Source organism: Myxine glutinosa, chromosome 5 (genome assembly GCF_964187855.1).
Source record: "Myxine glutinosa chromosome 5, kmMyxGlut1.1, whole genome shotgun sequence".
In the NCBI taxonomy this organism is placed as follows: domain Eukaryota; kingdom Metazoa; phylum Chordata; class Myxini; order Myxiniformes; family Myxinidae; genus Myxine; species Myxine glutinosa.
Window position 1 is genome coordinate 170,542,508 of NC_136265.1, and position 26,903 is coordinate 170,569,410.

The 26,903-nt window shown below is 50.1% G+C and overlaps 1 protein-coding gene across 1 annotated transcript in view; it reads right to left on the reverse strand.

Moving 5' to 3' along the window:
* The window catches only part of LOC144892420 (CB1 cannabinoid receptor-interacting protein 1-like), a 73,161-nt gene extending 55,054 nt beyond the window's left edge, over positions 1 to 18,107 (reverse strand). The window contains exon 1 of the mRNA XM_078779058.1: positions 17,746 to 18,107. Within this exon, the coding sequence (XP_078635184.1) occupies positions 17,746 to 17,924 (179 nt within the window). The 5' untranslated portion in view covers positions 17,925 to 18,107. The remainder of the gene's footprint in view (positions 1 to 17,745) is intronic.
* Positions 18,108 to 26,903: the final 8,796 nt, after the last annotated feature.

Consider the following 26,903-nt stretch of genomic DNA (forward strand, 5'->3'; position numbering starts at 1 on the left):
AGTCACTAACTAATCTTAACGTTACCTACTGTCATCTTCGCTAGATCCCTATCAATATCCTAACCCACCCGGGCTAGTTTTCACTGCCATACACCCCATAAGCTATTGCTCCTTTGCCCCCACATGTGGGAAGGGTGGCAGGGATGCCACCCTTACCCACCGGGCCCATCGCTCACTACCAATTTTGCACATCAAATTTCAACAAATCAAAAATTTGCCAATCACTGCCCATCATCTGCCAATCATTACTGCCAATCCTTTGCCAATCATCAATTTTTGTTTTTTTCTAATTTTGGGTCCAAAACACTAACCTCATCACACAGTCTACTCACTAATGCCTCTCGGTGCGCCAATTTACTTCTAAAGCTCGGCTGCGTACAGCCAAGCCATGAATGCGGGTTGTTCTGTGCCAGCGGCTGGATGCGTCCCGCATTCGGGGCAGGGGCGGGGGCTTACCCGGCCCGAGACCCCACGCACCATCTCGGCACGGAGCCATCCCATGGCCCGATCTCGACCTGCCGGTATGCCTCAACAAAAAGTGGTCGCCATGACGACCCTTCCTATCGGGCTGCCCGCTCCGCCTAGTGGAGCACGGACGCGGCCGTTCAAAGCGAGGCCCAGCACGCACTGAGGGCTCGATTCGGCTAAAAGTCGCTCTAACCGCTAACCCGGTTACCGTCGATGCTTCACCTGCACGCTTACATGCATATGCTACCCCTTGCTTGCTCATACCTTTCCTTACACACCCAGGTACCCTCATTCCGCTCACCGACTTGGTCACCCACCTGAACACCGAACACCTTGGCACACATTCGTCGCTCGCACACCTCACCAACACACCTATTCGCGCCCCCTCCTCGGTCACCTCCTCTGTGACAATCACAGGTGTGCTCTCACTCGCACACCCAACCACGTGCCTCACCACCAACTCCAGCGTGCATTCCCACTCACGCTCTACCATTCCAGGTGTGCATCCTTCCATCCCAGGTGTACATCCTCGCTCACCTGTCACAACCAACTCACGCTCCTTGTCACTCTCACTACTCTCACCTCCATTCTTGACAGCGCACTCACCCTTACTCTTGACAGCGCACTCTTTCCTCATGCACCCGTCCGTTACACACCTCTCTCGCGCACACTCTTGCGCACACTCTCCCGTCACACCCTCTGTAACACTCACCACAGGCGTGCATTCTTCCTTGCCTTTGACAGAGCACTCTTTCCTCATGCACCTGTCTGTCACACATCTTTCTAGCACACCCTCTCCCGTTACATCCTCTGTAACACTCACCACAGGCGTGCATTCTCCCTTTACACCCTCCGTAACACTCCTCACTACGCGCTTCCATGTGCTCCCTCGCACACGCGCTACGACCGACTCACTCTCGCCAGCACCCTCACTCCTTGGCACGCACTTTTTCCTCACACACCCCAGAGTCGGACTTTCTCGCACACCTCCTTTTTCGCACACCAGACCTGTCACACACTTCACCAACGGCCTCTCACGAACACCCGGGTCCATCTCGACCCCCAAGCTCCTTAAATCACCTGGCGCATCATACGCTCGACCATATTGGTCACCACTTACACCGGGTCCTCTTCCTCTTCGCTTCTCCTCCATCACCTGCGAATCCCTCATCCGGTTAATGAGCACATCATCAGATCCAAACACAGACTTTGGACCAATTCTTTTACTTCCTCTTTTATCTCTTTCTTATCCCCTCTCCGTCGCTTCTTAATTTCGCTCACCCCTTCTTCCACTTCTTCTAATTTCTGTTTCACCTCCTTCATCTCCTCGTGCGCCCCTTTAAGTTCTTCCTCTAACTCCACTTTATTTTTTTCTATGTGCTCCCGCACCTCCCGCTCTTTAACCTCCATCACCTCTACCACTTTGTTCATTTTCCTCGTCAGGTCCTCATGTACCGTCTGACACTCTTTTTTAATTACCCCTACGTCCTTTTTCATCTCCTTCTGTGTCGATTTAAAACCCTCTATTACCGCTGTGTTCTTCTTTACCTGGTCCGCTAGTTCTTTTTGTCCCTCTGTCAGTTGTTCTACTTCCTGCGTCAGGTCCTCTATGCCCCCTTACAATTTTACAGTCCCCTTTCTCACCTCCTTCTCCATGCGCTCCTTACAGTGCCTCACCTCCTCGCGCACTCCTCCGACCTCCTCACTCACCCCTCTTCTGATCTCTTCTCCCATCACTTGCATCTCCTGCCCAGATGCCACCCTCATCTGCTCCATTTCCTCCCTGTGAGCATCCAGTTTGGTTTCTACCCCCATTCTGACCCCCTCTATCTGCTGCCCCATTTGTTTAACTTCCCTTTCCGCTTGGTCCCTCATGTCCCTCAATTTGCCTTCCATCCTGTTTTCTAACCCCTCTAACCCCTTTTGCATCCCTTCCATTTGATTCTCTTGAGCGGCCATTCTGTTTTCTACCCCCATTAACCCATTTTTCACCTCTTTTATCCCGTTGTCTAACCCCTCTAATTTGTCGTCTAACTTCCCAAATTTCTTGTCTAATCCCTTAAAATTATTGTCTAACCCCTCAAATTTGTCGTCTAACTTCCCAAATTTCTTGTCTAATCCCTTAAAATTATTGTCTAACCCCTCAACGGTACCCCTCGCTTCATCCCTCATTACCCCCATTTGGCCCTCCAATCGCTCACCCTGAGCATCCATCCGCTTCCCCATTACCCCCATTTGGTTTCCCAAGTCATTCCTCAGGTCTTCACTTGTCTGGACCATGAGCGCCTTTATTTGTTCCATAAATAGGCCCCAATCCATCGGCGGCGCTGCTACGGTCACGGGCGCGGCTAAATTTGGCGCCACAATAACCATGTGTGCGAGGCCGCCATTTTGTGCGTCTGCTACCCTCACTGCTTCGCTCTCCTCATGTCCCTCAATTTGGTCCTGGATCGACCCTGCCTCACTCTCCTCTACCGGAACCCAGCCGTCTTGATCTGCCATAGCGCGACTTCCAAAATTCGGGTTTTTTTTTTGTTTTTTGTAAAACACAATCAAATTTCGCTGTTATAATTTCGAGCGCGTGAAACGCCGATCCCACTTCCCGACACCAATTGTTACGGACACGACTTTGATGTTATGGTGGGCCGAGCGGAATGGCCGCCGTGTTCGCACAAGTTACCCGATTACACTCGAACGTTGGCCGAATCGCGCTATGCTAAATCAATGAAGGAAAGGACACAACGGCTGGGTTAAATGACACGACACCAGGGGTACAGTTCTCAAGACCTCCGGAGGAGGTTATAATATGGGTTTGCAGAATGTTTAGATTACACGGACAAGAGGTACAGCACAGAAAGGTGGGCCTTAGACACGGTCTTATCTTATTCCTGACAGACCACAGACAAACGGGACAAGACTGACTCACACAGGGATTGATGGCAAGGAAGGGCAGAATCGATGGCTCAAGGTGCACCTTGGCTCAGGGGCAGAATCGACCCGGTCCGGTCCAAAGAGGCGGGAGGTATCCAGCGCTTGGAGGTGGCGACTTCTCTCTCCAAGCTGGGGGCGCATCTGACGTCACCTCCGGTAAGTGGCTGCGTATATCCAGCGGGGAGTGACACGCCCTCGGCTCGTTAGCTCCGCCCCAGATGGAATCGGTCTGCCGCTTCGTATTGGGTGCGGGGGGGTTACCGGGCTCCGCCCTTGACGAGGAGCTGACAGTCAGCCCCTGTGTGGTAACCCCGTCGGAGCACATGGGCAATGGCGGCTAACCAAGCCGGAGTGAGGACGCACACTCCCCGCGCCGCCGCCACGCCGCCCCCCGCTGTTGTTGTAGTTGTTGTTGTTGTTGTAGTTCCATGAGGAAGAGATGCGGGGAGGTATTGGGAGGTCCTAAACTCACTACTGGTGCCATACAATCACATTCTGGTGCAACGAAGAGTCAGAATTAATGGAAACGAGTCCTTAACTGACATAGACTAAGAATAACTAGCAAGATGTCCGAAAGTTGTCTACGTGAGATGCGGTGGACCTGGGCACGACATTTAATGGGGGAAAAAGGGGAAGGTCGGTTCTACAGAGTGTTGTTTACAGACAATGGGACTAGGGAATGGGGGATTGGGGATAGTTGGGGAGTATTGGGGAAATAGGGGAATATTTACAAGCGGATATGGATGGAGGCCAAATCCCATATCCGCAACAATATATTTTATGAACAAGCTAGTATTAACAAGTGCTGCACGATGATATATTTTATTAACAAGCTAGTATTACCAAGTGCTGCACTATGATATATTTTATTATCAAGCTGGTATTAACAAGTGCTGCACAATGATATATTTTATTATCAAGCTGGTATTAACAAGTGCTGCACAATGATATATTTTATTATCAAGCTGGTATTAAGTGCTGCACTATGATATATTTTATGAACAAGCTATTATTAACAAGTGCTGCACTATGATATATTTTATGAACAAGCTATTATTAACAAGTGCTGTATTATGATATATTTAATTAACAAGCTGGTATTACCAAGTGCTGCACTATGATATATTTTATTATCAAGCTAGTATTAACAAGTGCTGCACTATGATATATTTTATTAACAGGCTATTATTAACAAGTGCTGTATTATGATATATTTTATTAACAAGCTGGTATTAACAAGTGCAGCACTATGATATATTTTATTATCAAGCTGGTATTAACAAGTGCTGCACTATGATATATTTTATTATCAAGCTAGTATTAACAAGTGCTGCACTATGATATTTTTTATTAACAAGCGAGTATTACCAAGTGCTGCACTATGATATATTTTATTAACAAGCTCATATTACCAAGTGCTGCACTATACAACACAACAACAACATGCATTTTAAAGGCCATTTTCCCTGCTAGGGCGGGGGTTAGCCTTGCGGTCCCCATGACAATCTTCTCCATTTTGCCCTATTTTCTGCATCTCTCCTTGTTAACCCCTTGTTAGTCCCTGGTGTTGGGCTAGTGGCTCGGGTGCCGGCTTAGGATCCTGGGTTCGAATCCCGGTCAATCGCTGAATTAACGCCAGGGGGGTTGACTCAGCCTGTCATCCTTCCGAGGTCGGCTAATTGAGTACCAGTTCACTGGTAATTCCCTGCTTGTCGTTAAAGGCGGCAAAAAGGGTTGGCGTCAGGAAGGGCATCCGGCCGGAAAACATTGCTTCAAAAAGGGGACCGAAAAACAACAACAACCACAGTTCCCGAAAAAGGCCAACCCCCGCTTGCGGGGAAAAATGGCCTCTAAAGGTGGGTTTTTTTTTTTTTTCTCCTTGTTAACCCCCTTGCCCGCATTTCTTCTTCCACCATCTTTAGCCAAGTCTTTCTCGGTCTTCCCCGTCTTCTACTTCCTTCTACATTCATTTCCATCACTCTTCTCAACCAGTCACTTTCATCCTTCCTCAACACATGACCAAACCATCTCAACCTGTTCCCCTTCACAGCATCAATCACAGGCTCTATTCCCATCATCTTTCGCAATTCATCATTTGTCTTCCTCTCTCTCAACGATACTCCGCACATCCGTCGAACCATTCGCATTTCCACCCTTTCCAACCTTCGTTGCTGCTCTACGTTCATTACCCATGTCTCGCTCCCATAAATCATAACACTTCTCACACATGCAGCATACACCTTTCCCTTCAGCTTCAACGACACTCCCCTCATCATCAGCACGCCACTCAATTCCCGAAACTTCTTCCATGCACATCTCACTCGAGCAACCGTTACCGAGTCTGATCCACCTTCTCCATTCAGCATGTCTCCGAGGTAGCAAAATGTTTTCACACCTTCCAGCTTCACGCCGTCTCCAAGATCCAACTCAACATTTCCTCCATCTGCAGCTCCCTCTGTGCACACCTTACATTTGTATGTAGCTGCCACACTGGTTAATGACCCTCTCAGACCACTACATTTTTGATGAACCCACTCAGCGCACATTGTACACTGAATGGAGTTCACTCCGACACCCTTCCTACACACAGCACAGGGCCACTTCCCAGTTCTTTCCACCTCACCACATGCTTTACCACTTGCCATCACCTTTGTCTTTCCGATATTCACCTTCAGACCTTTTGTCTCCATACATTCCTTCCACGTGTTCATCTTTTCCTTCAGTCCATCCATACTTTCCGCAATCAACACCAGATCATCTGCATACAACAACTCCCACGGTAAACCCTCCTTTACATTCTGAGCCAGCACCTCCATCACAGCTACAAATAGTAGTGGACTTAGTACCGACCCCTGATGCACTCCCACCTTCACCTCAAACTCACCACTGTTCCCGTCCTTCGTCCTTACAGCTGTGCGTGCTCTTTTGTACATTGCCATCACTACTCTGATCAACCATTCCTCCACTCCTAACTTCCTCAATGCCCATGTCAATACTTTGCGTGGAACCCGATCGAATGCTTTCTCCAGATCAACAAACCCAAGAAACAACTTCTTCCTCTTCTCCATGTACTTCTCCTGCAACTGCCTCACAATGAAAAGCGCGTCTGTCGTTCCTCTTCCTGGCATGAATCCAAACTGCATTTCGTCGATCTTCACTTTCTTCCTTATCCTCCTCTCCAACACCCTTTCCAATACCTTCATTCCATGCTCCAATAACTTTATCGCTCGGTACGAGCCACACTCCAGAGGGTCACCTTTCCCCTTGTATAGAGGGACGAGGGTACTCAGTTCCCAATCCACTGGAATGCTGCCTTCTTTCACCACCAGATTACAGATCTCTGTCATTCTCTTCACACCCCAACTTCCTGCTGCCTTCAACATATCTCCCACAACTCCCGTCGGCCCTCCCGCTTTTCTACCCTTCATTGCTTTTATTGCTTCCTCAACTTCCTTCTCAGTTATCTTCTCTGCCGGTCCTAAAACTGGGTTACTCTCTATGTTGCCATCCCATTCATTCTCTGTATTCAACAGCATTTCCATATATCTTTTCCATCTTCCTTTAATTACATCTGGGTCGACAACGATTTGTCCCACTTCTTCCTTCAAGCAACTCACCCCCATCACATCACACCTCTCTTTCGCTATCTGCTTTGCAATCCTGAATACTGCTTTCTGACCCTCTTCCGAATCCAAGCGTTCTCCGAACATTTTCCTACATGCCTCCTGCGCCTTTGCTACCTCTTTCTTTGCAGCCTTCCTGGCTGCCTTATAACTTTCATGCTCTGCTGTTTCTGCTCCCATACCCTTCGCCTTCTGCCACTCCTTGAACTTCTTCCTCTTCTCGTCAATCCTCTTTCCAACTTCATCATCCCACCACCATGTTTCCGAGTGCCTCGGTGGTCCTTTTGTCCATCCACATACCTCACCAACGGCTCCCAACAGACTAGCTTTCATTGACATCCAACCACTTTCAAGCTCAACCACATCATCCTCTACCCGACTCAGCCTCTCTTTTAATGCCTCCCTCACTGTCACCTCTTTCAACCTCCACACCTTCATTCTCGGTTGGTACTTCACCCGCCGAGCTCTCCTCGCACCTTTCACCCTTACGTCGCAGACAACCAAGTGGTGCTGTGAAACAGCCTCCTCCCCCAGGATCACCTTTGTGTCTCGGAGGTGCCCCCTATCTCGCCTACGCACCATCAGGTAGTCAACGGTTGTCGTCGACCCACCTGACGTGTATGTAACAAGCTTATTATCCTCTTTCTGGAACTGAGTATTACAAATCAACAAATCAGCTCCATCAGCAAACTCCAAAATCCTTTCACCTTCTCCATTTCTCACACCATATCCGTAACCCCCATGAACTCCGTCAAAACCATCCATACTCCTTCCCACATGTCCATTTAGGTCTCCTCCTACCACAACAACTTCCTCATCTTTCACGTTTTCCATCAGCTTCTCTATCGCACACCAGAACGTGTCCTTCTCTTCATCGCTCCGACCAACCTGCGGAGAATATCCCAAGATGACGTTCACCAAGAGCTTTCCAATCATCATTTTCACCATCATCAACCTATCACTCACTCTAGTCACACTCACCACACTGTCTACAAACTCCTCAGAAAACAGGACACCAACACCATTCACGCCCTCCAGGCACCCTTGCCACACAAACTTGTATTTCTGTCCCTGCCGACCCTTCACCATTCTCACACCACTTCCCTTCCATCTCGTCTCTTGCACACAACATATGTCCACTCTTCTTCTGACCAATACTTCCACCACTTCTCCTGATCTCCGTGTCGTTGTCCCTACATTCCATGTCCCAAACCTCAGAAACCGATCTCAACTTCGGGCTGTACCCTGCCCACATGTAGTTGTAATTGTCATGGTTCTCTTTTTGAGGCAATGTTTTTATGGCCGGATGCCCTTCCTGACGCCAACCCTCTTAGTCGCCTCTTACGACACGCAGGGATACGGCGTACCTATTTTTATCCAGGGTACACACTGGGAAACGTTTAAAACATGGAAATTCTGGGGGGTGGGGGGAGCGGTGTCAGCATCACGGCTGCGGTTTAAACATATTTAAATAATATTTAAACAAAACCATGAAAACAATCTGGGAAAAGTCTCTTAGTGAGAACGTAGATTTGAGAAAGCAGGAGCAGAGGTGAAAGAAAAACGAGATATAGGGGGCGGGGCACAAGTCGAGACGAGGAGGTCGCACGAGACACCAGGCCGCATGAGGCGCGGACAAAGAAACGACTAATTACACACAAATTTGCAACAACTACAAAACCAAAACCAAATAGAAACACACAATAACACATACACAACAAAATACGCAGCGGAAATTTGACAAAGAAACGAACGGGAAAACACTCAAACTTTGATGCCGTGGAGAGATCGAAGCAAGCCCCGTCGCTCGAGGGACCGGAAGCTATAACCACTGCATAATGATATATTTTATTATCAAGCTATTATTAACAAGTGCTGTATTATGATATATTATATTATCAAGCTATTATTAACAAGTGCTGCACTATGATATATTTTATTATCAAGCTATTATTAACAAGTGCTGTATTATGATATATATTTTATTATCAAGCTGGTATTAACAAGTGCTGCACTATGAAATATTTTATTATCAAGCTATTATTAACAAGTGCTGTATTATGATATATTATATTATCAAGCGATTATTAACAAGTGCTGTATTATGATATATTTTATTATCAAGCTGGTATTAACAAGTGCTGTATTATGATATATTTTATGAACGTGCTGGTATTACCAAGTGCTGCACTATGATATATTTTATTAACAAGCTATTATTAACAAGTGCTGTATTATGATATATTATATTATCAAGCGATTATTAACAAGTGCTGTATTATGATATATTTTATTATCAAGCTGGTATTAACAAGTGCTGTATTATGATATATTTTATGAACGTGCTGGTATTACCAAGTGCTGCACTATGATATATTTTATTAACAAGCTATTATTAACAAGTGCTGTATTATGATATATTATATTATCAAGCGATTATTACCAAGTGCTGTATTATGATATATTTTATTATCAAGCTAGTATTAACAAGTGCTGTATTATGATATATTTTATGAACGTCCTGGTATTACCAAGTGCTGCACTATGATATATTTTATTAACAAGCTATTATTAACAAGTGCTGTATTATGATATATTATATTATCAAACGATTATTAACAAGTGCTGTATTATGATATATTTTATTATCAAGTTGGTATTAACAAGTGCTGTATTATGATATATTTTATGAACGTGCTGGTATTACCAAGTGCTGCACTATGATATATTTTATTATCAAGCTGGTATTAACAAGTGCTGCACTATGATATATTTTATGAACAAGCTGGTATTAACAAGTGCTGCACTATGATATATTTTATTATCAAGTTGGTATTACCAAGTGCTGCACTATGATATATTTTATTAACAAGCTATTATTAACAAGTGCTGTATTATGATATATTATATTATCAAGCGATTATTAACAAGTGCTGTATTATGATATATTTTATTATCAAGTTGGTATTAACAAGTGCTGTATTATGATATATTTTATTATCAAGTTGGTATTAACAAGTGCTGTATTATGATATATTTTATGAACGTGCTGGTATTACCAAGTGCTGCACTATGATATATTTTATTAACAAGCTATTATTAACAAGTGCTGTATTATGATATATTATATTATCAAGCGATTATTAACAAGTGCTGTATTATGATATATTTTATTATCAAGTTGGTATTAACAAGTGCTGTATTATGATATATTTTATTATCAAGTTGGTATTAACAAGTGCTGTATTATGATATATTTTATGAACGTGCTGGTATTAACAAGTGCTGCACTATGATATATTTTATTAACAAGCTGGTATTAACAAGTGCTGCACTATGATATATTTTATGAACAAGCTGGTATTAACAAGTGCTGCACTATGATATATTTTATGAACGTGCTGGTATTAACAAGTGCTGCAATATGATATATTTTATTATCAAGCTGGTATTAACAAGTGCTGCACTATGATATATTTTATGAACAAGCTGGTATTAACAAGTGCTGCACTATGATATATTTAATGAATGTGCTGGTATTAACAAGCTAGTATTAACAAGTGCTGCACTATGCTATATTTTATTATCAAGCTGGTATTAACAAGTGCTGCACTATGATATATTTTATGAACGAGCTGGTATTAACAAGTGCTGCACTATGATATATTTTATAATCAAGCTGGTATTAACAAGTGCTGCACTATGATATATTTTATGAACAAGCTATTATTAACAAGTGCTGCACTATGATATATTTTATGAACAAGCTATTATTAACAAGTGCTGCACTATGATATATTTTATGAACAAGCTATTATTAACAAGTGCTGCACTGTGATATATTTTATGAACAAGCTGGTATTAACAAGTGCTGCACTATGATATATTTTATGAACAAGCTATTATTAACAAGTGCTGCACTATGATATATTTTATGAACAAGCTATTATTAACAAGTGCTGCACTATGATATATTTTATTATCAAGCTGGTATTAACAAGTGCTGCACTATGATATATTTTATGAACAAGCTATTAGTAACAAGTGCTGCACTATGATATATTTTATGAACAAGCTATTATTAACAAGTGCTGCACAATGATATATTTTATGAACAAGCTATTATTAACAAGTGCTGCACTATGATATATTTTATGAACAAGCAATTATTAACAAGTGCTGCACTATGATATATTTTATGAACAAGCTGGTATTAACAAGTGCTGTATTATGATATATTTTATTAACAAGCTGGTATTACCAAGTGCTGCACTATGATATATTTTATTATCAAGCTAGTATTAACAAGTGCTGCACTATGATATATTTTATTAACAAGCTATTATTAACAAGTGCTGTATTATGATATATTTTATTAACAAGCTGGTATTAACAAGTGCAGCACTATGATATATTTTATTATCAAGCTGGTATTAAGAAGTGCTGCACTGTGATATATTTTATTAACAAGCTAGTATTACCAAGTGCTGCACTATGATATATTTTATTAACAAGCTGGTATTACCAAGTGCTGCACTATGATATATTTTATTATCAAGCTAGTATTAACAAGTGCTGCACTATGATATTTTTTATTAACAAGCTAGTATTACCAAGTGCTGCACTATGATATATTTTATTATCAAGCTAGTACTAACAAGTGCTGCACTATGATATATTTTATTAACAAGCTAGTATTACCAAGTGCTGCACTATGATATATTTTATTATCAAGCTGGTATTAACAAGTGCTGCACTATGATATATTTTATTATCAAGCTGGTATTAACAAGTGCTGCACTATGATATATTTTATGAACGTGCTGGTATTAACAAGCTCGTATTAACAAGTGCTGCACTATGATATATTTTATTATCAAGCTGGTATTAACAAGTGCTGCACTATGATATATTTTATGAATGTTCTGGTATTAACAAGCTAGTATTAACAAGTGCTGCACTATGATATATTTTATTATCAAGCTGGTATTAACAAGTGCTGCACTATGATATATTTTATTAACAACTGCTGTATTATGATATATTTTATTATCAAGCTAGTATTAACAAGTGCTGCACTATGATATATTTTATGAACGAGCTGGTATTAACAAGTGCTGCACTATGATATATTTTATTATCAAGCTGGTATTAACAAGTGCTGCACTATGATATATTTTATGAATGTGCTGGTATTAACAAGCTAGTATTAACAAGTGCTGCACTATGATATATTTTATTATCAAGCTGGTATTAACAAGTGCTGCACTATGATATATTTTATTAACAAGCTATTATTAACAAGTGCTGTATTATGATATTAAAACGCGGCGTTACGCGCGCTGCTTGTGAGCAAGGAGGAAGCGGACAAGCGGTAACATATAAACGTCTTTATTGTAAGACTACACTGTAACACTGAAATGCTCCGGGCTGGTCGCCCGGTGTATATCATGAGGCCACGCCTAACCCTCGGGCGTGGCCACCGCCCACTTGGTGCGTGGAATGATGTCACCACGCCAGTGGGCTTTTGTGTCCGCCACACGCGCCCCCCCCCCCAGAATTCCCGCGCACCTGGAGGGCCAGTTTGCGGGGCAGACGAATGACCCGGCCGAAGCGCCCCCTGGCGATCGGCGGCGTCCGGGGTGCAGGGATGCCAGGTGGGATGCCCCTGGCTGCCCCTGGGATGGGTGCAGGACCGGGGCGCGGCGTGGCTGGGCGGTGCCGTGTGTCCACCCGCAGGAGGGCGGCCCCGACGTGGGGGTCGGGCCACTGGCGGTGGATGGTCCACATCGAGGTGGGCCGGCTTGAGGCGGTCTACCGAAACGCGGTCAGGAGTACCGCCGATGTCCAGGGTGAAGTGCTTCGCCCCGGTCTCCAGCACACGGAAAGGCCCGTCGTACGGGGGCCGCAGTGGTGTCCGATGGGCATCGTGGCGGACGAAGACGTACTATGCGAAGCTCCGGGGCGACGTGCGTCGGTGGGTGCCCATGGCATGCCGTTGGCACCGGGGCGAACCTCTGGGCGGTCTCTTGCAGAACGGAGCGCTGCTGTGCCGCGGACCATGGTGCTGTGGAGTTGGGGAGGAACTCGCCCGGCACCCGCAGCGGTTGCCCGAAGACCAACTCCGCCGCGGATGCGCGCAGGTCCTCCTTGGGCGCCGTCCGGAGGCCCAGAAGGACCCAGGGAAGCCTGTCGACCCAGCCGCCGTCGCGGAGGGTGGCCCGGAGCGCGGCCTTCAATGAGCGGTGAAATCGCTCACACAGGCCGTTAGCCTGGGGGTGGTAGGCCGTGGTTCGGTGCAGCCGGACCCCGAGCCCCTGCGCAACCGCCCCCCAGAGCTCCGAGGTGAACTGGGGGCCGCGGTCGGATGAGATGTCTGAGGGGGCGCCGAACCGGGCGACACAGGTGGCGATGAAAGCCTGCGCGACATCGGCCGCCGTTGTCGACGCCAAGGGCACGGCCTCCGGCCACCGGGTGGTGCGGTCCACCATGGTGAGGACGTAGGTGAAACCCCGCGAGGGGGGCAGAGGTCCCACCAGGTCCACGTGGACGTGGTCAAACCGGCGTTCCGGCACCGTGAACGGGGCCAACGGGGCCTGGGTGTACCGGTGCACCTTGGCGCGCTGGCACGCGAGGCACGTCCTGGCCCAGCCGTGGACGGCCTTCCGGAGGCCATGCCAGACGAACTTGTCGGCGATCAGCCTTTGGGAGGCCCTCGCGCCCGGGTGGGACAGGCCGTGGATGGCGTCAAACACCTGGCGCTGCCAGCCCGCGGGCACGATGGGGCGAGGACGCCGAGGGAGACGTCGCACAAGAGGGCCACGCCCGCGCCGTCGAACGGCACCTCGGTGACGCGGAGGCCCGTGACGGCGGTCCGCAAGGCCTGGACGTCGGGGTCAGCGGCCTGGTCCGCTGCCATCCGGGCATAGTCAATGCCGAGGTGGACTGCGTGGGCGACGGCCCGGGAAAGGCAATCCGCCACCGGGTTGTCCTTCCCCGCGACGTGCTGGATGTCCGTCGTGTACTCGGACACGCCCGAGAGGTGACGCTGCTGCCGGGCCGACCACGGCTCGGTGACCTTGCCCATCGCGAAGATCAGCGGCTTGTGGTCGACGAAGGCAGTGAACGCCCGGCCCTCGAGCAGATGGCGGAAGTGCCTGACCGCCAAGTGAAGTCCGAGCAACTCGCGGTCGAAGGTACTGTTACGGCGTTCGGGCGGGCGAAGCTGCCGGCTAAAGAACGCCAGCGGTTGCCAAACTCCACGCACCCATTGCTCGTGCACCGCGCCCACCGCGTAGTCCGAGGCATCGGTGGTGAGGGCGATCGGTGCATCGGGCGCCGGGTGCGCGAGCATGGTGGCGTTAGCCAAGGCGAGCTTCGCGCCCGTGAACGCCGTGTCCATCTGCTCGTTCCAGGTAACGTCGCCTTTGCCCGGCTTACCTCGGAGAGCTTCGTGCAGGGGGCGCAGGAGCTGGGCGATACGGGGCAGGAACCGATGGTAAAAGTTCACCATGCCCAGGAACTCCTGCAGCCCTCTGATCGTGCGGGGGCGCGGAAACCTCTTCACCGCCTCCACCTTGGCCGGCAGGGGGACGGCTCCGTGCCTGGTGACACGGTGCCCCAGAAAATCGATTGTGGTGGCGCCGAACCGGCACTTTGCGGGGTTCACAATCAGGCCATGCTGGCCCAGGTGTTCGAAGAGCGTGCGGAGGTGGCGTAGGTGCTCTTCGCGGGACGCGCTGGCGACGAGGATGTCGTCCAGGTAGACGTAGACAAAATCCAAGTCGCGCAGGACGCTGTCCATCAGTCGCTGGAACGCCTGAGCCGCATTCTTCAGACCGAAGGGCATGCGCAGGAACTCGAAGAGTCCGAATGGCGTGATGACCGCCGTCTTCGGGACGTCCTCCGGCCTGACGGGGACCTGATGGTAGCCGCGTATGAGGTCCACCTTCGAGAAGAAGGACCTGCCCGCCAAACGGGCGGAAAAGTCCTGAATGTGGGGGACGGGGTAGCGGTCGGGAGTCGTGGCGTCATTGAGACGGCGATAGTCCCCGCACAGTCGCCATCCCCCGCCGGGCTTCGGCACGATGTGCAGCGGCGACGCCCAAGCGCTCTCTGAGCGCCGAACGATGCCGAATCGCTCCAGGGTAGCAAACCCCGCTTTTGCCACCGCCAGCTTCGTCGGCTCGAGGCGGCGTGCCCGGGCGTAGACCGGTGGCCCGACGGTGGGGATGTGATGGGCCACCCCGTGCTTGATGGCCCCCGCCGAGAAGGTGGGCCGCGTGAGGGCCGGGAAGCCGGCGAGGAGGCGGGTGAATGCATCCGCTGCCGGAAGCGTACAGACCAACGTGGCCGGAACCGAATCGTTCGGCAAGCCGCTTGGCAAGCCGCTCGTTGAGCTGGGCAACGCACAAGCGAGCGAGCTGAACGTCTCGGCCTGGACAAGCCGTCTGCGCTTGACGTCGACCAGGAGCCCATTAGCGCACAGGAAGTCCGCGCCAAGCAGTGCCATGGGCACGTCGGCGGTGACGAACGTCCATCGGAAAACCTGCCCTCCAAACCGCAGAGAGAGGCAGCGTTTTCCATACGTACGGATGGGCGTCCCGTTCGCGGCAAGCAGCGCGGGGCCCCCACCCGCGGCGTGCTTGTCTGACGTGCCGGCGGGAATGACACTCACCTGCGCTCCCGTGTCGCACAGGTAACGGCACCCGGAGAAGGTGTCCGTTATGAACAGCAGGCTGCTCGAACGGCCGGCGCTCATCGCCACTATTGAGCGCCGGCCCGGGCGTTTCCCGACCCGTTGAAGGAGCACGGCGGATGACACCGCCGAGCTTCGTGGCCGAACTTGGCGTGGAACCAGCACCAGGTGGTGGAGCTGGAGGAGCGCTGCTGGCTCCGCCCGGCCGGTGGAGTTGGCGGGTTTCCCCACGGTGGCGGTTTTCGCCGCGGCGGTGGGCGGGGCGTGGCGGCGTTCACGAGGTGCGTATCAGCATGCTGCTGAACATCAGCGCTGCTGAACATCAGCGCGCTGTAGAAGCTGATGCTGTGGAACATGCTGCTGAACATCAGCGTCGAGGGCCGTGACGGCCACGCCGACTCTTGCCCGCGTGTCCGAAGCGGCGAAGTACCTGTCCGCCTCGGCCGCCAATGCTCGGGGTTCCGTTAGCCCGGTCCCGGCCAACGCGAGGCGAACCTGCGCTGGAAGTTGGCGCCGGAAAAGCGCCCGGAATAGCGAACCGGGGGCTTCGTCGCCCAACAGTGACAGCATATGGTCCATTCGGACCGACGGGCGCGTCTCACCGAGCTCGGGGAGATCCAGGAGGCGATCGGCCCGTGCGTCGTCCGTGAGGCCGAACGTGGCTAGGAGTAGCCGCTTGAGTGCCTCGTACTTGTGGCCGTCCGGTGGGTGGCGAAGGACGGACACAACTCGAGCGGCCGTGCCGGGCCCGAGGGAGGCGACGACATGGCAGTAGCGCAGGTCGTCGTTGGTGAGGCGCCGAAGCTGAAATTGGGCTTCGGCTTGAACGAACCAGACTTCGGCCTGGGCCTCCCAAAATTCGGGAAGTTTAATCGCCATTGCCTTGTCGTTGGCCATTGCAATGGCGTCGTGTTCGGAAGGATCGCTACGGCAGATCCAACGTCGAGGGTCACCAGTAAAGCGCGGCGTTACGCGCGCTGCTTGTGAGCAAGGAGGAAGCGGACAAGCGGTAACATATAAACGTCTGTATTGTAAGACTACACTGTAACACTGAAATGCTCCGGGCTGGTCGCCCGGTGTATATCATGAGGCCACGCCTACCCCTCGGGCGTGGCCACCGCCCACTTGGTGCGTGGAATGATGTCACCACGCCAGTGGGCTTTTGTGTCCGCCACAATATATTTTATTATCAAGCTGGTATTAACAAGTGCTGCAATATGATATATTTTATGAACGAGCTGGTATTAACAAGTGCTGCACTATGATATATTTTATTATCAAGCTGGTATTAACAAGTGCTGCACTATGATATATTTTGTGAACGAGCTGGGATTAACAAGTGCTGCACTATGATATATTTTATTATCAAGCTGGTATTAACAAGTGCTGCACTATGATATATTTTATGAATGAGCTGGTATTAACAAGTGCTGCACTATGATATATTTTATTATCAAGCTGGTATTAACAAGTGCTGCACTATGATATATTTTATGAATGAGCTGGTATTAACAAGTGCTGCACTATGATATATTTTATTATCAAGCTGGTATTAACAAGTGCTGCACTATGATATATTTTATGAACGAGCTGGTATTAACAAGTGCTGCACTATGATATATTTTATTAACAAGCTATTATTAACAAGTGCTGCACTATGATATATTTTATTAACAAGCTATTATTAACAAGTGCTGTATTATGATATATTTTATTATCAAGCTAGTATTAACAAGTGCTGCACTATGATATATTTTATGAACGAGCTGGTATTAACAAGTGCTGCACTATGATATATTTTATTATCAAGCTGGTATTAACAAGTGCTGCACTATGATATATTTTATGAACGAGCTGGTATTAACAAGTGCTGCACTATGATATATTTTATTATCAAGCTGGTATTAACAAGTGCTGCACTATGATATATTTTATGAACGAGCTGGTATTAACAAGTGCTGCACACAGTATTTGGCAGCACCATCGTTGCTGGGATTCATGTACTGACAGATATAACGACCTTACGTTGCTTTCAAGGAGCTCGGTTTGAGAACCACCTCAACCTTGTACTTGGCGCCCGTTAGCAGCTTGATTGTCCGCGTTTGATGGAAGCGCTGTCCGTCCACCTTGAAGAACACCGGCGCCTCACTGGGCATCATCTTCAGCGAGATGGCGATCTTCACGAAGCTTGGCACTTCCTCCATTGCTCACGGCGGCTGCATGGGCTCAAGCCCTCCCCGTCCCTCGGCGCCTGCGCGTCACGGTGTCTACAAAGAGGTGCGGGAGAAAAACAATTAAATAAATACGCCCCGATATAATTTATTTGTATAACTGTGTGCACCATGGAAACGACGCGTCGTAACAATAACAATAGGAGGCCGATTCCATTTGTTCACGAAAGCTCGATCGGACGGCTGGATGTTCATTCAATCCATTTATAGCAGATGTGGGATTGACCTCTTGAGGTCCATGAACGTCACGTGATAATGATGCCGTAATTCATATCGTCATCTCTCCACCTCGACAAATAAAACATTCAGGTTTTTATCATCCTGCCATGAGATCTGTTCGAAGATGACGATATAATGTACAAGTAATTATTTGATACTAATTACTTCTGTAATAAAATGACGTCATACGACATTTCTATAGGTAAAGGTCACGCGAACAGGTCCGTGAGAGCGCACGGCTTCGTTTCGGGTGTAAGTTTAGACATCATAAATTTATATTCTCCAATATAATTGTTGCATAGATCATGCTCAATAAATTTCAAACTGATCACACGAAGCATTATCCATGTCGAATTATGACGTCATAATTAAGGCACCAATGACGTCATCATTAACAACACTCATTCCCATGAACTGCTATATTTAAATTTTCAACATGTTTCAATTTTTTTCCATGAAGCAGCTTTGGAGATATCGAGGTGCAACGTTTGTTCGGTTTTTCCAAGATGGCGCCTCTACCAAGTGCCTATGAGGTCATATTTATGATTAAAATATTCTACAGGAGGAGGCGCACCTATGGTGAAAATTTTGTGTCATTCAGACCAACAGACAACACACCAACACACTTCAGACCAACAGACACGTACTTGACAACACACCATGTTTCAATTTTTTCCGTCCATAACTTTTTGAGATATCTTGTTCGCAAACAGACAGATAAACACACACAGGGGTAAAAACGTAACCTCCGTCCTCCTTTGGCAAATGGAGGTAATCAATATATCAAATCACTCACACGAAATGGATCCTTCCAAGCTGGTATCGTTTGCTGTAGATCGTCGGATTAAGGAACTCCGTCACTGTAGTGAAGAAAAGAAAAGGAACAGAATATACTAAGGTAAGAAAATTGTCACAAGTATTATGGTCTTTATCTCGTGAATCGTTATCTCTTAAAAAAAAAATTACGAATCAGATAATCTTATTTTGACTAATTCTGGCACGCCAAGCTTGGACAATCTCAAGGCTACAAGTCCATCCCCAGAGACCTTGATGTTCCAGTGTCCACCGTACGCAATGTTATCAGGAAGTTTAAGGCCCATGGCACTGTAGCCAACCTCCCTGGACGTGGCCGCAAGAGAAACCTTGATCAAAGATTGCAGCGAAGGATTGTTTGAATGGTGGAGAAAGCACCTCGATCAACTGCCAAACAGATTCAAGGTGACCTTCAGACACAAGGTATGACAGTTTCAAATCGCACCATCCTTTGCCAACTCAATGAAAGGGGGTTCTATGGTAGGAGACCCAGGAGGACCCCACTGCTGAGAGAGAGAGACATAAGAAAGCCGACTTGAGTTTTCCAAAACACACCTGAACAAGCCAAAATCCTTCTGGGAGAATGTCCTGTGGACAGATGAGACCAAGTTGGAGCTTTTTGGTAAAGCACATCATCTCTATGTTTACAGAAAACAAAATGAAGCCTTCAAAGAAAAGAACACCTTCCCTACAGTTAAACATGGAGGAGGTTCAGTGATGTTTTGGGGTTGCCATGCTCCCTCTGACACTTAGCCACTTTTGTAACAGTTGTAATATTAACAGTGAAATAAAGAATTGTGGAGACAAAATACTTTTGTCAATTTCAATTTATTTTTGGAGTGTAAGGGTACCAATATTTTTGGCCACGACTGTACCTTTGATGTAAAGAAAGTAAATGAATGAGGATGGAGTAAACAAGTCCAAGTAATTTAAATGGTGAAGTTCGGGTTCTCAGTTCCACTTATATATTAAGCTTAGATACTGGAAACGTCACAAGCCCTTTGTGACGCAGGGTGTGTGGTATATGTCTCTCTCACACAGATAAAGCAAATATGTGACTTTTTTTATCTGGGTGTGGTCTCTCCACACCATTATTATGTCCCTCACCAAAGGTGGGTGGAGGATGGAGGTTATATGTTTTCACCCCTGTCTGTTTGTTTGTGTAGAGGATATTTCAATACGTTGTGGACAGATTAGAACAGGAATCTTGGTGGACAGGTTGTGTGTATGACAAGGACGATACGATTAGATTTTGGTGAAGATCCGGATCTGAGAATATTTTTAGTGATTCTTCACCATTGAGAGATATGGCCAAAACTATATACAGCACGATATCTCCAAAAGTTATGGACGGATTCGGATAAAACTTGGGGTACATGCTGGGTGTTCGATAAGAATGTGTTGATACAATTTGGTGAAGATCCGGATCTGGATAAGAGTTAGTTTTTTAAATCTTCAAGTGATTCTTCACCATTGAGAGATATGGTGAAAACTATTGTCGAAGAATGAACACTTCAACTTTGGGTTCAAAATACAATTTAATAGTCAAAAGAGTTGACAGCATTACAAAGGAACAGAGATATGTGCAAACATCATGACTGAAGTAACATTCATGAACATCGAGTCACAACTGTGCATGCTGAGGTCTTTGTCACCATGTCTGCCCATCTGTGCATATGGGTTAAACGTGGCCAGGTTGTCCTAAAGGTGAAATACAAGGTCCGTGTAATATCAGCATTGTTTTTCATTGTTCAGACAGGAGATGGACTCCATAATGGCAATCTGATGAGTGTTGACACAGCACAGATTCTAGGTCTCATCAGCTTCGCACTTACCGTATCTCGAGACATGACACAAGATCTCCACGAAGAGTACCTCGATATCTTCACGGGCATTGGGAAAATGAAAGATGTCAAGGTCAAGCCGTGCGTCAATGAAACAGCTCAACCGACAGCTCAGCCACATCGCCACATCCAGTACCACCCAGTACCAGACGGTCCAACTCCCTGGGTTTCTCCGGTCGTGGCAGCACCAAAGCCTAAGAAGCCTGACGAGATTCACATATGTGTCGATATGAGACCCCAAACAAGTCGACCAAAATAACCAGAAAGTCACGAGTGCAGCTGAAATTTTTCAAACACACATTGCTGAGATTTTAGCTGACATCCCCGGGACAACGAATATCAACACCAGCGATGATATTGTCAAGTCCGTAGCCGATGAACAACAGCCTTGGATGATTAGCCGGACGGTCTTTAATTTCCGAGGTGATCGGCCGAATTTTTGGCGGTTATTTTTATGGCGCATGGGACAGAAGGCAGCGAGGTGCTTACCTGAACGAAAGCACACGGGTTTATTCCCGAACCCAACACCATGCAAACAAGACAAGGAAAATAAACAACAATGGTTTAATGAACATAACTGCAAGGCGAAATAAAGGTTTCGGTGAAATAATCGAAATTCCTACTTTGAGGATCCTCCATTCAGACACAAATACGAACAAGGGGAAAGAAAAAATAAAAATAAATGTTCTCTTTTTATACGGCCGGCATGCAGCTCTGGTCCAAAATGCATTTAGGGCTTGATGGTCGCTGCAGCCGGTGTAGCAATTTGCTCGGAAAGCGCTCCAACAATGGTGTGCCTGCGCCGCGCGTCAAAGAATGCCTCCACTATGGTATTTCATCATCTACCACCACAAAAGTAACACAGTCCCCCCCTAACCCCCAACCCCCTACCATAGCTCCTGCAAGGTTCAATGCTAGCGTCACCGTTCCAGCCTTACCACTTACCGACTCACACCTAAAAATTAGGAGGGGCTGTGGGAAGCAAGCCGTAGCTAACTTACCTGTTCTCCTCAACGTTCTACACCTCTCAAACACAATAATTCAACTATGTACAAATTTCTTTGTTTCATCGCTCCTTTCTCCTGGGGCGGGTAGAAAAATGAATGCATGAATGAATGAATGAATGAATGATCATGTTAAGGCCATTTTCCCCACTAGAGCAGGGGTTAGCCTTGCGGGCCCCATGACAATCATGGTTCCCTGTTTGAGGCAGGGAACGTTTAGGCAGGCAGGGCGGGTAGAAAAATGGTCAAAGACAAAACATGCAGGCCTACCTTAACAGACAAGTTACTTAGGCAATTTACAATCCCCACTATTGACCACTCCCCCAGTGGATGTCACCTGCTCCAGCTGTCAGCTGAGCCCAAATAACCAATTTTGAATCTACCTGTCCAATTTCACGGGCCATTTGCCTTCCATGGTACACATAAAGTTGCATGGGACCGAGTGGAACATTCCCTCATTCCCTCACACTCACAACAACCACCACACAATTATTACACAATAATCATCATATTCCCTGCAAGGCCATGGCATACAACTTATTACATGTGTGATCCTCAATTGGGCAGCGGGGAGGTACCGTACAACCAAGATAGTGGCGGCGCTTCAGGCTGTGGTGCCCGCAGTCCAAAAACCAGTCACCCGACTTTCGACTTCTTCACCTGCCCCCACCCCCTTCAACTCTCGGCCCCTGACAGCCAAACAGCTCCTTACTGTACGTTCCGCCGGGGAGGGTCTCTGCACCATTGAGGCTCCCTTGGCCTCAAGCTCCCATGGCATCTTCCGAGTTGCCAGGGGTCTCCATCCCCACTGGTCGCCCAACCAGACCCCCCCCCCCCCTCCCACGGGTCCCATTTCCAGACACCACTGGCTGCCAGGGACAAATTACCTCGGGGGGGGGGGGGGGGAGAGAAGCCGCAGTCACCGCTCCTCCAGAGTTTGATCCATTCCTGCGGACACACACACCTTTCCCACTCACAAAATCCCAAATGGCATTCTCGCCCCCGCTGCCATTCAATTCTCAAGCACTGTGATGGCAAAGATGGTGATTGTGTTCCTACACTGCCACGGCCTGCATACACGTTGATCATTTACACACCAATGATTTACAAACTCACAAACCACAATTCTTTATCAACCACACACATAAAACTTTTAACCCTTTCCACGCAATCCACATGCTTGGCTCTCATAGCCAGGACAGCATGGCAGGTCATCAAATGCTGGCTGTCCCAGAGTCTCAGTGAGAGGCTGCTAGGCCGCATGCCCAGGCAGTCACCACATCAGACCCTTATTGACATACACACATCATGGTGCACCTTGAAGGAACTGCGCTCCAACGCGAGTCGAAAGAATTGACGCGACCAAATACGGAATTCGTCTGAGTTGCTTTATTGAAACAAAACAGCTCAGGTATTCTCACAAGCCCGTTTATCGGGCAGCAATATATATACACATTTATGTCGGGAAGTTTGCCCGGCAAAAGCTATACCGGGCATGCCCGGGTGTCAAGGGCGAGCCTTGGAAAGGCGAGTCTGGACCTGCCCGGGCGTGTTTGGCTGCGGCCTGGCAAGTCGAGGCTGGGCGTGCCCGGGCGCTCTGGACGAGCCCTGGAAAGGCGATAGCGGGCATGCCCGGACGCTCTGGGCGAGCCCTGGAAAGGCGATAGCGGGCATGCCCGGACGCTCTGGGCGAGCCCTGGAAAGGCGGTAGCGGGCATGCCCGGACGCTCTGGGCGAGCCCTGGAAAGGCGAGAGCGGGCATGCCCAGGAAAGACGAGACCGGGCGTGCCCGGGAGGTTCGGGCGTGCCCGGGAACAGTGAGTCCGGGCATGCCCGGGAGAGGCGCGTCTGGCCGTGTTCTGGCCGGTGCAAGGCGATTGTGTGCATCCAGCGGTAACCGCTACACACGCCCCTCCAGAATCGACCTGCACCGGCAGGGTCAATTTAAGGGGGGTCCGGATGACCCGGCCGAAGCGACCCCTGGAGGGCCGTGGGGAGGGGTCCGACGTGGTGGTGGGTGGTCGAGCGGGGGGAACTGTGGACGGGGGGCGGCCTCGCCACGGAGGAAGGGCCAACCGTGGTGGTCGGTCGACGTCCATGTGCGCCGGTTTGAGGCGGTCCACAGAAATCCGGTCCGGCCGGCCGCCGAAGTCGACGATGAAAGACTTGTCGCCCCGTCGCAGGACCCGGAAGGGCCCGTCGTACGGCGGCCGGAGTGGCCCCCGGTGCGCGTCATGACGCACAAAGACGTACTTCGCTGTGCGAAGCGCCGGGGGGACGTAGAACTGGGGGCCACCGTGGCGGGACGTCGGCACGGGGGCAAATCGTCGGGCGGCCTCCTGGAGGTCCGAGCGCTGGCGAGCGGCGGACCAGGGACTGGTAGCGTCGGGCACGAATTCGCCCGGGACGCGGAGCGGCTGGCCGTAGACGAGCTCGGCGGCAGATGCCTGGAGGTCTTCCTTGGGGGCCGTGCGAAAGCCCAAAAGGACCCACGGCAGCCGGTCGGCCCAACCGTCGTCCTGAAGACCGGCCATGAGTGCGTCCTTCATGGAGCGGTGAAACCGCTCGCACAACCCGTTGGCTTGGGGGTGGTAGGCCGTGGTGCGGTGCAGCGTGACCCCCAACGAACGGGCGACCGAGCCCCAAAGCTCAGACGTGAACTGTGGGCCGCGGTCGGACGAGATGTCCGCTGGTGCGCCGAAGCGCGCGACCCAGGTGGCGATGAACGCCTGCGCCACGTCGGCGGTGGTGGTGGAGGCGAGGGGCACGGCTTCCGGCCACCTGGTGGTCCTGTCCACCATGGTGAGCAGGTGGGTGAACCCCCGCGAGGGGGGCAGGGGACCCACCAGGTCCACGTGGACGTGGTCGAAACGCCGTTCAGGCACGGCGAAAGGTGCCAGCGGGGCCTGGGTGTGGCGGTGGACCTTGACCCGCTGGCAGGCCGTGCAGGTGTTGGCCCAGTCGCGGATGTTTCGTCGAAGGCCGTGCCAGACGAAACGCGCCGACACCAGCTTCTGAGAAGCTTTCCGGCCCGGGTGAGAAAGGCCGTGGATGGAGGCGAAGATGCGGCGCTGCCAGGAAACGGGCACGATGGGGCGAGGCTGGCCCTGGGAGACGTCACAGAGCAGGACGGTGCCCGCGAAGGGAATGTCGGCCAGGCGGAGGCCCGTGTCCGCCGCACGGAGTGCCTGCACCGAGGCGTCGGTGGTCTGGTCGGCCGCCATGAGCGCGAAGTCCACGCCGAGGTGGACCGCGTTCGCGCTGGCCCGAGAAAGACAGTCGGCCACTGCGTTGTCTTTGCCGGCGACGTGCCGGATGTCTGTGGTGAACTCCGACACGGCGGAGAGGTGGCGCTGCTGGCGGGCCGACCACGGCTCCGTGACCTTAGCCATTGCGTAGACCAACGGCTTGTGGTCGACGAAAGCCGTGAACGGGCGGCCCTCCAGGAGGTGTCGGAAATGGCGAACGGCCAGGAATAGCCCGAGCAGCTCGCGGTTGAACGTGCTGTAGTTTAACTCGTTCGGCCGGAGTTGCCGGCTGAAAAAAGCGAGTGGCTGCCAAACCCCGTCCACCCATTGCTCATGGACGGCGCCCACCGCGTAGTTGGAGGCGTCCGTAGTGAGGGCGATGGGCGCGTTTAGCACCGGGTGAGCCAGCAGCGTTGCGTCGGCGAGGGCCCGTTTGGTGCTGGCGAAGGCCGCGTCCATTGCCGCGGACCAAACAATGTCATGCTTGGCCGGCTTGCCCCGGAGGGCCTCGTAAAGGGGCCGCATGAGCTGAGCAGCGCGGGGCACGAATCGGTGATAAAAATTCACCATGCCGAGGAACTCTTGGAGGGCCTTGATGGAACGGGGACGCGGGAACGTGGTGATGGCCTCGACCTTGGTCGGCAGCGGCACGGCCCCGGTCTTGGTGATGCGGTGGCCCAAAAAGTCAACGGTCGTCGCGCCGAAGTGGCATTTGACCGGGTTGACAATTAAGCCGTGCTCGCTGAGGCGACCGAACAGTGTTCGGAGGTGGAGGAGGTGCTCGGCGTGGGACGTGCTGGCGACGAGGATATCGTCCAGATAGACGAAAAGAAACGGCAGGTCGCGCAGCACGCCGTCCATCAAGCGCTGGAATGCCTGGGCCGCGTTCTTGAGGCCAAACGGCATCCGCAAAAATTCGAACAGGCCGAACGGCATGATGACGGCCGTCTTCGGGACGTCGGCCGCCTGGACAGGTACCTGGTGGTAGCCCCGCATCAGGTCAATTTTCGAAAAGATGACCCGTCCCGCCAAACGGGCGGAAAAGTCCTGAATATGCGGGATTGGGTACCTGTCGGGGGTGATAGCATCGTTGAGACAGCGGTAGTCGCCACACGGGCGCCATCCACCCCCCGGCTTTGGCACTATGTGCAGTGGCGAGGCCCACGCGCTATCGGAGCGCCGCACGATGCTGAGGTGCTCCAACGCGTCGAACTCGGCCTTCGCCACGGCGAGCTTGGCCGGGTCGAGGCGGCGGGCCCTGGCGTAGACCGGCGGGCCCGTAGTGGGTATGTGGTGCTCGATCCCGTGCCGCACCGCGACGGCCGAAAATGTCGGCCGCGTGAGGGCCGGGAATTCCGCGAGCAGGCGAGCGAACTCGTTCGCTGCCGGGAGGGCGCATGCCAGTTCGGTCGGCGCGGAGCTGCTCATCGTGCACGCCAGGGAGCTGAAGGTCTCGGCGTTGACAAGGCGATGACGTTTGACGTCGACCAGCAGCCCGTGCGCGCAGAGGAAGTCGGCGCCCAGCAAAGCCATGGGGACGCAGGCGGTCACAAAAGTCCATTGAAAACGCTGGCTGCCGAAGCAGAGGGTGACGACGCGTGGGTCGAAAGTGCGTATGGCCGAGCCATTAGCAGCGACCAAAGAGGGGCCGCAAATGGCATCCCGCCTGTCCTGCTCGGAGGCAGGTATGACGCTCAGTTGGGTGCCGGTGTCACACAGGAAACGCCGCCCAGACGCTTTGTCCCGAATAAACAGCAAGTTGCCCGAGTGGCCAGCGCTCATGGCTAGGAATGAACGCCGGCCCGGCCGTTTCCTGACCTGCCG